General features: G+C 36.6%; 1 protein-coding gene across 2 annotated transcripts; it reads left to right on the top strand.

Moving 5' to 3' along the window:
* Positions 1-245: 245 nt before the first annotated feature.
* LOC138128651 (putative sodium-coupled neutral amino acid transporter 11) lies at positions 246-9,258 on the top strand. 2 transcript variants are annotated; one of them, XM_069044862.1, is made up of 8 exons: positions 246-725; positions 777-833; positions 884-1,175; positions 4,025-4,277; positions 4,327-4,397; positions 4,441-4,602; positions 7,976-8,245; positions 8,298-9,258. In XM_069044862.1, exons 1-8 carry the CDS (start codon positions 657-659, stop codon positions 8,489-8,491), a joined length of 1,368 nt encoding a protein of 455 aa, XP_068900963.1. In that variant the 5' UTR covers positions 246-656; the 3' UTR covers positions 8,492-9,258. The 2 variants fall into 2 exon arrangements, with proteins under 2 accessions (XP_068900963.1, XP_068900962.1); XM_069044861.1 differs by having other exon boundaries at positions 250-725; positions 7,989-8,245.
* The last annotated feature ends 3,695 nt before the right edge of the window (positions 9,259-12,953 follow it).

The following is a 12,953-nucleotide window of genomic DNA, read 5'->3' as shown; positions in this document are numbered from 1 at the left end:
TGATTTGTTGATTTTGTTGATTTCTTGTTGATTACTCTGTATAACTTACATGATTCCCATTTAGCTTAATAATAAAAATTCAAAAACGATGAGTTATTTCTTTCAGCTCAATTTACCAACTTATCTCATGTATTTAACGATAACGCGAAGAAATATTTACAAAATGTTATCGATATCATAATAAATCACTGCATTGATCTTTAGTCTTTGTTAATTTAAAAACTAAAATAGTCCTCTTGTTGCGCTCAGCTAATTGTTCTGTTGTTTTTTTTTATTTGTGCTTTGTCTATTTTGGGCAAGAATGGTGTGATTAACGACACATTAATTCCCTTTCAGTCCCGGATGATCCCAATGAGGTCATCCCGAATGGTCCGTTTCCTTTTTATGCGTTATAAAATATTAACGAATTTCCTGTTACCAAACAACAAAACTTTTATGGAGGAAAATCTGGTGTGGTCGTAGTGCGCACAATCCCCCTCCAAAAATCGATCTCCACCACCTACGTCAAATCTCCAATTTCATCCAGACAATACTTCCTTCATCCGTCCCTTTATAACATTTACAACCGATTTAACACCGCACGATGCTGGTCCTATCGTCGCCTTAAACCTTTCTCCTTCATTCCGACGATGTGGTGTTAACCGAAATCATCGAAAATGGCCGCGATGGAGAACCTAAACGAAACGAGCTACATTCTGGACAGGCGAACGTACAGCGAAGACAGAGTGAGACCCGTCTCGAACCCTCTTTAAATTGTTTCATTCCTGTTCTTGCAGGGGAGCAGCATTGATTCCAACGAGAATGCCTTCGACGACATGAAGCAACTGATAAACGTGAGTTGACGTGATTTAGAAGGACCATTTGGGGATTTTCTACCTTTCAGGAGGAAGAAAGTGGGAACAAGTCCAGCTTGCCGTGGGCGAGTTTCAATTTCATCAATTCCATCATCGGGAGTGGAGTGATCGGCATTCCGTATGCCTTCCACGAAGCTGGATTTTTTTTCGGTGTCTTTCTCTTGGTCTTTGTCGCTTACATAACGGATTACTCACTGATTCTGATGGTGAAGAGTGGACACATCAGCGGGAAGTTTTCCTACCAAGGGATCATGGAAGCTGCTTTTGGCAGACCGGGGTACATCTTGCTGGGGGTCTTGCAGTTCTTTTATCCCTTCATTGGTGAGTTGGTGCTGAAGTGATGCTTTAAATGTGTTAAAATCCTTGGGCAACAATCATTTTTGTTGTTTTTGTACTGTGGTATGAATTATAGATGTGTAACATTGGACGTAATGTAGAACCTTGAGTGACTCCACGAGCAACAACTGACGGAACCCCGTTCAATGTTAGTCCCTGTGTACTAAAGAATTATTATTGAGAGTCATAAAATATCAAGACCATTAAAGAATAAAACTGTTTAGTGGGTTGTAAATTATGAGAAATATCTAGAATTGATTATTTTATAAACTTCCTTGGCTGGTGTCCATGTCTTGAGAAAATGAAATTTGTCAAAGGCTTGTTTTGGCATTGCGTCAATTTTGAGTGTTCACATAGATCAAACGGTAAATATGTGAACTGTTGTTGGATAAATATTTGAAGAAGATCGTTAATTGGTTCAAACTGGAATTTTTGTTGATCCAGTTGTTTAAATAATTTATCTGTAATAGTTCTAATAGGAGGTATTTAGAACGTCAAATTAGCTTAAAAGTGCAATTTCTTTGAAAACGGTATTGTTGTTAAATTATGAATATATTATTTTAAAATTTAATTTTTTTCCGACGATTTTTGAAAAAAAAATTAATCTGACATCTTGCACATATTTTGACTTTTTTTAAATGAAATGTGTGTCTTGTGATGTTTCTTAAAATTTGTTTCCATTAATGACTAGCTTTTGCCTGCGATTTTGCGAGGCGACCTCACCATACAGCAATATACTGTACTTAACACAGATTTATCATTACTGCGCAGCTCCTTGAGGTCATATCGTGATGAAACCAAGTGTAGGACACAACTGAGAATTTTGTTTTTCTAAAAAACTTTTTTTGAAAAAAATTTGTTTGTTAGTTTTTGAGTTAAGTGGATTCAAACAAACAACCAGATAGACAGGCAATAAATAATTCTAAAAACTGCTTAAATGTCTTCTGTATTAGGTAAGTAACAAAAAAAATTTTGACAATTTGTTTAAATACCGAAATAACAGACAGATAATCGAATTTTCTCCGGAATAGACATTTTTGATTTTAGAACTTTGTTATTTATTATTATTAATAAAATTACACAATTAGTCTTAGTTAATATATTCATTTTTGCCAAGAGCATCTTGTTGATATTTAGATTTTTGTCATTTGATGTTTTTAGTTTGTTAGTAATAAAACATGCTGCAGACATTTTTGAACTTTGATACAATTTTGAATCAAACAGAAACGTCAACAACCAATTTAATTTTTCTAAAAATAAAAAAATCCTCGAGTATTCATTCCTAATTTAGTCCTGGATTATTGAAAAATTATTTTTTTACGTACCTACTTCCAAGCGGACGAAAAGTAACTCTTTTTTGGACGCATTTTTTCGGACGCACTTTTTCGGACGCTAAATTTAATTTTGTCCGAAAAAGTGTGTGTATCGTTTACTTCTGGTGCTTATTTAGTGCATAATAAGAAAGTAAACGTTCATATAATCGATAGCAACAGCGAAAGTGATGAAGAAATGTCTAATAAGCGGCCGCACATCGCAGATGATAATCGCAATAATTGTCTTATTGAATAGTAAATTTCTCGTTTTGTTGACAGCCGAAAAAAGATACTATAAAAAAATTGTTAAAATGTGTTAATAAATGTATCTATTTGAAAAAATTATTTTTTGCCTTATAGTTCGTACGGTCGCTTAAAATTTTAATGTGCACCTCTGCCAAAAAGTGCCTTTTGTCCTCGCCTGTTGCAAGCCTCGGCTGCGCCTCGGCTAGAAAACCCAGACTCGGACAGATATTTCCTAAAGTGTGGTATTTATTACTTAACGCAGAAAAATATAACAAACCTTCGATTTCTTAATGTGATTAAAACAAACAAATTCGTTTCGCTGAAATGAAAAATTACCAAAAATTTCACCCTTCCACAGCCGACCAATAAATTTCTTTCTCATTTTTTAAAACTGGAACAAATTATCTCTTCATCATTCTTATTTTTTATTCCTTAATATAAAAAACTTCAGACAATGAATTTTTAAACCACGTATTGACGTCACACTAATGATCCCCATTTTCCGCTTCGCAACTCTTCTTCACGTAAGCCGAAAGAAAAAATTCCGTTGGCGTCAAATCAGGTGAACATAAAGTCCAATTAAAAGCGAACTGCGTCAAAAATCTGTCTTGGCAACTTCCTTGTGGTTCTGGGCCGTGTGAGCAGTTGCTCCATCCTGTCTCATGACCTTGGTATTTTCGAAAATCTAAAAATTGACGTTCTTTGCTGATATCACGTAAAGTTTCCAAAAAAGTCAAACAAAAATTTAAAAATATTAACACAAAAAAGTTATCAAACACGCAAATAGTGAAGCGATTGATGTAAATGACAAAAATTCAAAAGATGTAAAAATGTGATCAGTTAAAATAATAAAAATAAGAGACAGTCTAGAATCTAGATGCAGTTAATTTAATTATCAAGTTGTTTTTTTATTTTTCGTTTAATTCTTCTCATTATTTTTTTTTATTTTATTTTTATTTTTTACAATATCTATATATTTTTTCCATTTCCATGTTGTCCATATTTTCTTTATTTCCTTCTTTCTGCTGCGATATCCATCCTGTTGCAATATTTTTTCCTACATTTGATTCTTTTCTTTACTTTTCTTTCTTTATTTCTTTATTCTATGGACATATTTCTTCTGTCTTATTTCTGATGCCGTTCTTGAATTCTAAATTTACTTTGCTATCCAAAAACCTCTGTAACCAAAAGCTAATATTTCGCAATTTTTTTTTTTTTTTAAAAGCTCTGTAACCAAAGCTCACATTTCGCCATTTTGTTTTTGTTTTTTTGCAGCAATGGTCTCATACAACGTCGTGGTAGGCGACACCGTAACCAAAGTAATAATAAGACTAACCGGCATTTCCCAAGACTCGGTATTCGCAAAACGCCACATAATCGTCCTGATCGCGACCCTCTTGATCACAGTCCCCCTCTGTCTCTACCGAAAAATTTCGAAATTGGCGAAAATCTCCTTCATCAGTCTCGTCTGCATCGGCTTCATCCTCTTCTCGATCCTCATCCGAATCGGAACGATGAGCGAGATTGTGTAAGTTGCACCATCGCCTCCTCGCCTTGTACCAGTGAAAACATTTCAGGCCCCACCACCCCAACGCTTGGGCATTTTTCAACAAGGACGTCATCCCGGCAATTGGAATCATGGCTTTCGGTGAGTACTCGTTTTCCGGAAATCCCCAAAGACATTTGTTTAGCTTTCATGTGCCACCACAACACCTTCCTCATCTACGGCTCGATGGAAAACGCCACCGAGAAGAGATGGGAGATCGTGACGCACATCTCCATCTTGACCAGCCTCGTGGTGGCCCTCTTGTTCGGCATCGCTGGGTATGCCACCTTTACGGCGTTCTCCCAGGGTGAGTCACCAAACATACCATAAATCCAAGTCCATTCTCGTAAACACTACAAATTCGGGAGAATAACTTTTTGACGAGACCAGACGTGATGGGTTTTGCAACTCTCGAGCAAAGGCGAAGTTGCGTCTTTAATGAATAAATTTAAAGGTTGTTGATTAAAGTGCTTGACGTGCGTGATTGATGGAGGCTGAGTGGTGCCGACCCTCTGGGAAATTAATCGCAATGAGGGAGTGCGCTCTCAATTTTCCGTCAAAGGTTATGAAAAATGAAGTCTAGCTGGCAATTGATAAATTGGCGAGGTTTTTTTTAAACACCGCGTAGGACGTCGCGGTAGAACTCAACGTAAATGAATGTGGGATTCTAGTTGGCGTTGAAAGTTTGCCGACTTTTTCACCAGAAATCGAGGAAGAGACAACAAAACAGGACTTCGAAAGAAGAAATGCGGTTAAGTTGACTTTGTGTTGACAGCTTGTGAATACTTGACAGTTTGCGATTAGTATTTCATGAATTTAAACTAAATTATATTTAAATTCCATCTGCGATCTTACACTCTTTTATAGACAGTCTGCAGAACTGTACAACGTCTCACTCTACAAGTTTGACCTTGAAAGACAGATTATCCACAACATGTATGTCATCCGTACATCGCCCAATAAGATCTTTTCAACTGCATCTACTTCTGGATTACCAAATTGTTTTCAAAAGTTCTCTTGCGCCCACAAAGAGAAACAAATTTTTATTAGAAAGAACCATTCCTGCAGTCTTAAACCATTTGTTGTTGTGGTTATTGTGGCCATCTTTCGGTAGAATCAAACGGTTTAGCTGAAGGTTAATTTAGTATTCATTGAGTGAAAAAAAATGAAAATTTTAAATTTGTGGATTGAATTTAAATAAAACAATTGTTATTGTGTCTTTGTATATTTACATTTAAATTAATAATATAGAAATAACCTTTAGGTGTGGATAAAGGAAACGGACAGCTCCAGTTCGTATTAATTATTAATGAACAGTAATGTATTCGCGAGCGCACCTGTAAAAATCTTAAACAAATTACAAAGTTGTTAAGTGAAACACTTGTATAATTATGTGTTTATTACTTTTGCATTGTTCATTGCCGGTTGCGCAGAAAGTAACTCCACGCATTCTCGACAGGAGAAGGATTTTGTGATTGAACCAATTGATGAATTTAATTTGTTAAATAAATTCAATTGTCATTTGATTAATGTAAGTTAATAGCGACAAACAAAATTAATTAAACGAATTAAGTGTGGAATATTTTGTTGGAAAACAAGTTCTGGACAAAATGAATATATTGTGAGAAACAAATTGGATAAATAATATTGTGTAATGAAATGTGTCTTGAAGTAATTGGTAAAGTGTTAAATCAGTGTCAGAACTTGACGGCAACATTTTGAAAGAACTAGAAAGTGATTCTGGAATGAATGGGACATTTTCATTTTTTTTTATAATGTAGAAACGAGACATTAAGTAGGAAGTGGAACTTCTGAAAAAAAATTTGAAGTTTAAAAAAATGAAATTATGCAAATCCTGCTTCCCGTTTTTGTTCTGAACACTCTGCTCTCTCATTGACCGGCCAATGAGCGGGCTTCGTTTGTGCCGCGTTTGATCCCAACTTTCCGATAAATAGGTGACGCCGGCCGAAATTCGTTCACTTTCGTTCACGCTCTTAACGTGTTCGTTTCGTTCACTCCTCTCTTCTACCTCTACAAAAAAGACTGCAGCTCCGTAAAAGCGAGCTGGACAAAAAGACAATGCTCTTCTTCAAGACCACGTGCAAAGGTTACAAACATTTTAGAGAAAGATAACTCTAACCCCTGCTGTTAACTTGCATGAGAAAACTCCTGGCAACTTTGGGTATTTACAAAACTTGCGGAGTTGTTCCTCAACTCCAAGAGGGCAAAAGACACTCAAAAAATAAACATTTCTATTTTTTTGTAATCTGGAAACGAGGCTTCAAGCTTAATAGAGCGAATAGAATTTTTGGAGAATTTGGACTTTAGAAAAAAATAAAATTAAGCAAATCGGGTTGGACAAAATTTTTGTTTGACACCAAAATCAAAAAACATACAGTTCTATTCATTTTCTCTCTAAAACGAACTCTCCAAATGTGTTTTGGAATTTTTTTGGAAACTTATTTTTCGGAACTCCACCTGTTCCAGCAGGGTAGACTTTTTCCAGCAGCAGTTTCGGCTGTTGTCATTTTCTTAATTTGAAATCTCCAAATCTCCAGCGCTCTCTGTTAACTATCAACAAAGAAATTCTTGTGCCACTTTTTGTGTTACTCTTTGCAACGCAAAAAACTGCATTTCATTTTTTTTTCGATGCTTTGCGACTGCAAAAATATTTTCCGAAAGTGCACCTGTCGCTGCAGCATGTGGGCTTCCTCATTGAAGCTGTTGTCATTTTTCCAATTTGCAATCTGGGTCAAAGCATATGGCAGAGTGTCATTCACAGTCTAGCCTCCGCTTCGATCCGCATTGAATATTTATCGATCGCTTTTTTCCATTTTTCCAAATGAGACCATGAAAGGTGCAAAGAAAATTTTATGCAACAGAAACAAATCAAGCGATGACAAACTGGAAATTTTCTACAAGATGGTGCTTGCTCTCATCGTTATATGAGCTTTGGGGAGCCCTTGCTGGAGATTAATCAATCGCAAAATCACACCGAAAAGACAAACAATAGCTATTTTCAGTACAAGTGAGCAAAGTAGTGCATTTAATCACGAGGACGGAAGTTGGGCGTCCGAGCCGTAGGCGAGGGTCCCAACCGAACAAGTGATTAAATGCTCATGCGTGTTGAATCTGATTTTTCCATGATTTTTCCAGAAGTTTATCCCAAGCAATTTCACGTTTTTTCGTCAGTTGAAATCTTGAATAAATAACAGGTTAAAAATTTAAACAAATAAAAAATAAGACAAGCTTTAGTTATTTATTAATATTCAGAAAGTATTTTAAAAACAGATTAAAAAAAAATTCAGTACACATATTTGGCACCCTCTATCGACAAACTCGCAAAACATTCACTTTGCTCACTAGTGAGAAAATATTTTTTCCTCACTAGTGATTCAATTGCCATCTTTGCTCACTATTTTCATGGAAAAACAAATTTTTCAATTTTCTTCATCGATTAGTACCACAGATACATTTTAACATCTCTTCCAAGAAGATTCAATTTTCAACGCTGCTAACAAAACAAATTTGATTTGGACTAGCGTGTGAACATGTGCCACAAATCGCAATTAGCTTAATTCCATTTGATGATGATGCGCTGCACTTTGTCCACTCGTGACTTCTGTCAACAATGACCTTGCAGTTTTTGGCTTTACGTCACTCTTCCTAGTCTAGTCTAGTTTCTGTTGCCAGGCGACTTACTGGAGAACTACTGCTGGGCCGACGACTTGATGAACTTCAGCCGGCTCCTCTTCAGCGTCCAGATCCTGCTGACCTACCCCATCGAATGCTTCGTGACGCGCGAGGTCATCACCAACTCCTTCCTTCGAAAAGACCCCAACGTACCGATATCCGAACGAACGCACTATCTCATCACTTTGGCCATCGTCGGCACCACCTACTTCATTTCGATATCCACCGACTGCTTGGGGGTGGTCCTCGAACTGAACGTAAGTCCAGGCACCACCTCCGCTCTTATTTCATCACGTTTCGTCCCTCCAGGGTGTCCTGGCAGCCGTGCCTTTGGCTTACGTCCTGCCGGCCGTCAGCTACCTCCAGCTGGAAGAAGGACACGTGCTGTCCGTGAAGAAGCTTCCGGCGTTGGTCGTGGTCCTCTTCGGAATCACCGTCGCGTTCCTGGGGGTGGTCTTCCTCATCGTGGACTTCAACGAAGTGGACACCTGCTCCCACGGTAAAGTAATGGATTATTGCTTTAACAACGTGACGAACACCTCGATCTATTGAGGAGTGGAGCGCGGGGTCGCCCCCCAAACAATCAAAATTTATTAAGGAAATGCAATCAAAAGTTAGGAGAAAATCAGTGAGCTTACATTGTAAAGTGACATTATTTTTAATAAAGTTGTTTTGACGGGGGAAGTCCCGCGACAGCAGGTTCTTCCCCCGAACTTACGAAAATAGAGTTTAATAACTATTGTTGCCAAATATTTTGTGATCTTGCTCTATACTATAATCTATCTCTACTGTAGCTGATATTTGCTGATTTATTGTATAAAGTGAGATAATTAGTAAATAAAGTCAGCCATATTTATTTACTAAGACTTTACGAACGTTCAAGTTTCTAGATCTATTTACCACTGTCGTATACAGAGTGTGCCATTTAATATGGGATCATTTTACGCATGTAACGTTGTGCCAAAAATTAAAAATATTGTTATCGACAGCAGAATCGCTCACTTTCAGTTTGGAGTGAAGTCGACGTCGAACGACTGATCTTGTACGAGGTGCGGGTTTGTGGGAAGTGACGGCAAATTGTTTTGTTAAACCGTTGATTAAAATCTCATTATTGTCGCCGTCGCTGCGCACAAATTACCACCGTCTGGTTGATTTTTTGATGTACTTTGACGCACTGTTTCGCCAGTTTTTTGACTTCATTGCACCGATGTGATGTGTTTTTCTGTGACTTGTAGATACAGACAAGAAATAAATGTTATATATTTCATTAGTGGCGAGTTTTAATTGAATCCATGGATCTGCAGCGCAGATACGAGTGAAAATATTTCACAGAAAATTATCATGTAAAAGGGGAATGAAACAGAGATTCTCGTTGAGTCCTGGTCTTTTTGGAGTAAATGTAGAAAGTACAAAAAGGTTTAGATTAAAGGGTTTATGGAGAGAAGGAAAAAAATTAAATTTAACGGAAAAAATAAATAGAACACAGGATTATGTATAAAAAATATTCTGCTGTAAGGGTTAAAATTCTTGTGGAAGCTTCTCTTTGGTCTTCCCTTTACAAAAAAGACGTTTCACAGATGAATTGGTGCTTATTTAAGCATGGTGGAAGTTCTCAAATACATTTTCCTCTTAATTAAATCTAAGGGTACTAAAGAAAAATACATAACTTGCAAATCGGTTCATCAGATCTTATTGTACAGGGTGATTTTGAAAGTTGTGCAGATATTTTAATCACTAGCTACGGGCTTCATGTAGAACTCGGAAAAAATATTTAAAAAATTCTATGTCAAAAAATAAAATGACATTAATTTTTTTTAATTGCTTTTAGTTTTCTGCGTTGTCTTACAACCTCATAGGTAAAATTTCGGCACATTTTAAAAATACACCCTGTATATAATGTTTTATAAAATGTACGCCAATGCGAAGTAACCTATAGGAAATATGCTTTAAAACAAGGAAACCGCATTGGTGTACGTTTTATAAAATATGATATACAGGGTGTATTTTTAAAATGTGGCGAAATTTTACCTACGAGGTTGTTTGACAACGTAGAAGACTAAAAGCAATTAAAAAAAATTGTAGGTCAAAAAATAAATGTCATTTTATTTTTTGACAGAATTTTTAAAATATTTTTTCCGAGTTCCACATGAAGCCAGTAGCTCGTGACTAAAATATCTGCACAACTTTCAAAATCATCCTGTATATTTCTATGGAAGGAAATACTTTAGCAATTGTTTAAATAATTTATTATAGTTATAAGAATGTTTAGACGAAATTTTGTTTTTTTAATCAGTTTTTAGAGGTGTTGGAATCTCTCATGGGCTGTGACCTTGGAAATATCTGCGCGAAGGCGGAGCGCTAAACCAGTGAAAAATCTGTAAATGAAAACTGCAAACGTCGACCACTTCCAAGAGAAGAAGAGAAGAGAGACGAAACTAACGTAACGAAAAACAATGTTTTCCGGTTGGTTTGTGCTTTGTACCGATATTCATCGTTTGGGCAGATATGACTCATAGTCCATGAGAAAATCCAACACCTCTACTTAGCTACTGATCTGTGAGTGGAATATTTCACAGCTCAAGCGTCAGACAGAAATTTTGTGCTCTACAAATGAAAAAAAAAAATCAAATAGTAATTATTATCATTATTCAGCGAAGACGATTGCGATGCTTGTTCTTTTAAAATTATGTAAATTGCAATTTTGTCAACCTTTGTATCATTTAAATGACCATCTTCATACATGCTTTGTATTTAAATCGTGAACATATTTTTCAGCAGTGCACTGCTTTCGTGTTACATCAGATTGGCGTTTAATATCTTGATTATCTTTTAATTATATTACCACAATTTTTCAGAGTCACCTATTATTATACGTCAGTGCTAATTCGCATTTGTTGCATCTGTTGCATGATTCAGTAGGAGTTGGTACCTAGTACCATAAATATAATATTTTAGAGTCAAAACTATTAGATCCACCAGAAGTTAATTACGAGTAAAATAAATTCATCGTGTTATTACGATCTTTACTAATAGTTATTTGAGTACCAAGGCCAAAAAGTGGATCTCTTTCTTCCGAGTCTGAGTTTTTTGGCCGAGGCGCAGCCGAGGCTTGAAAACAGGCGAGGACAAAAGGCACTTAAGGCACAGGTGCACGAGACCGCACGAACTTCAAAACAAAAGACATTATTGAAAAAATTGTATCTACCATTTTCAAATACATACATTTATTAGCACATATTAACAATTTTTTTATAGTATTTGTTATCAGCTTGCCAACAAGAAATTTACTATTTGCAATACAATTACTTATTTACATAATTAATGGTGACAGGACAATTATCGGTTTTGTCGGTTTGGTTGTTAACTTACTAAACAGACCAATAGACGGCGCCACGGTTCAGCGTTCGAAAAAGTGCGTCCGAAAAAAACAAATACATGTATTTTTTATGAGTTATGACGAAATCGCTTTTTAATCAAGCAATCTATATTTTTGTGTCTTCACAATCAATTCTTTGCTCCTGCTTATATGTATTAGCAAGAAGACGCTACAGTTTTAGAGAGCGTGTTCCCGTTCAGAACCCACATCCATTTTTTTCGATCCAGTCCATCAGTCTCTTCTCCTCTGCATTTTCCTCCTTGTCTTTGGATTTTCTTTTCCCATCCCCCCTCTCCTCTTCTCGTTACAGTCCCCTCCCTAGAGTCACGTCTTCTTTGTTGTCTTCATCTCTTTACTGTATATTATCATTATTTTCCACCATTTATTGCCTGTATGAACTTTTCTTTCCATGCATCGTTCTTCTTCTCCAATTTCTTGTCGCTTTTCTTTAATCCCCAATTTCAGCCCTGATATTATTCCCCCGGTAGCTCTTCCCTTTTTCTTCTCTCTTTTTGCACCTTTTGCTTTCCATTTGTACTCTTTCGGTAGCGACTTTCCCTTTTATGCTTCTTTTCCAGTTTCCGTTTTCTCTGTCCATCTACCTTTTCATTTACCTTCTCTTTATACCTTTTCTCGTCGGTTCGTCTTTTCTTCTTCTCTCCTTCTTCTAAAATGTTTTCTTCAGTTTCTCTTCTCTCTCATCTCATATATGTAAACCATTCCCCGTTTATCTGTGTCTTCCTGTATTCTATTGTCACCCTTCTCCCCCTATCTCTCTCTTCTCTAGATACCTCTCTTAACTTCTTTTTTCTTTTCCTTTCTTCGTTTGTCATCTATGTAATCCTCTCACCTTTTCTTTCCTTAAACTTACTCTTATTTAGCATAATGTTCTTCTTCTTCTGCTCCCAACTTTCTATTTTTGCCAGCATCATCTTATCTTATGAGAGTCATATACAAATTTGCAAAAAACTGTGGTCGAGACGTGAGTCACTTGTTCTAGAAGAGAAAAGTGTCTTGAACTGTTCGTTGGTTAATGAATTTGTTTAGGATAATCTTTTCCAGAGCAGCGGTTCTCAAAATGTGAACCTGCGATGAAGGTTAAAACAAACTCTCCTTTGCTCTTATTTCCTGACGTGTCATCTTTCTCCCATCTATCTTCCCCCAACTCTTTCTTGAAGAAAAGTATGTCTTTTAAATAAAATATGACACAAAACACACTAAGAGATTGGAAAGAAAGAAATGCGTTAACCCCGGGATATGTACACACATGACCAATCAACTTGCATTCTTGCGGACAAAGCTATCAATTCCTTTGTCCTTGTGCATCGTCTTCAATGTTATCTCTATGACGCACCCGTCTTGTTTGAAGACGAGACTTGACATTCTTCCGAAAATTTTATCGTGATTAAACAAATGTAGAAACATCACGTCGATACTATAAACAAATGTGTCCAAACAAACCTTCGATGCGAAGAGAATAACTCGCCACTTGTCTCAACTTCTCGACCCACCCCTGTAGACAAGCGCAAACATTTGCGCAACCCGCCCCAAATGCAATAGTTTTTCGAGACCACAAAAGAGGTCAGCAC

Source organism: Tenebrio molitor, chromosome 4, assembly GCF_963966145.1.
Source record: "Tenebrio molitor chromosome 4, icTenMoli1.1, whole genome shotgun sequence".
Classification (NCBI taxonomy): domain Eukaryota; kingdom Metazoa; phylum Arthropoda; class Insecta; order Coleoptera; family Tenebrionidae; genus Tenebrio; species Tenebrio molitor.
This window is presented reverse-complemented; position numbering and strand designations above follow the sequence as displayed.

Bases quoted from the DNA above. Each gene is read 5' to 3' on its own strand.
- LOC138128651 (XM_069044861.1), top strand. From the start codon at position 657: ATGGCCGCGATGGAGAACCTAAACGAAACGAGCTACATTCTGGACAGG. The intron at 834-883 runs GTGAGTTGACGT...TCTACCTTTCAG, and splicing joins ACATGAAGCAACTGATAAAC to GAGGAAGAAAGTGGGAACAA. The intron at 1,176-4,024 runs GTGAGTTGGTGC...GTTTTTTTGCAG, and splicing joins GTTCTTTTATCCCTTCATTG to CAATGGTCTCATACAACGTC.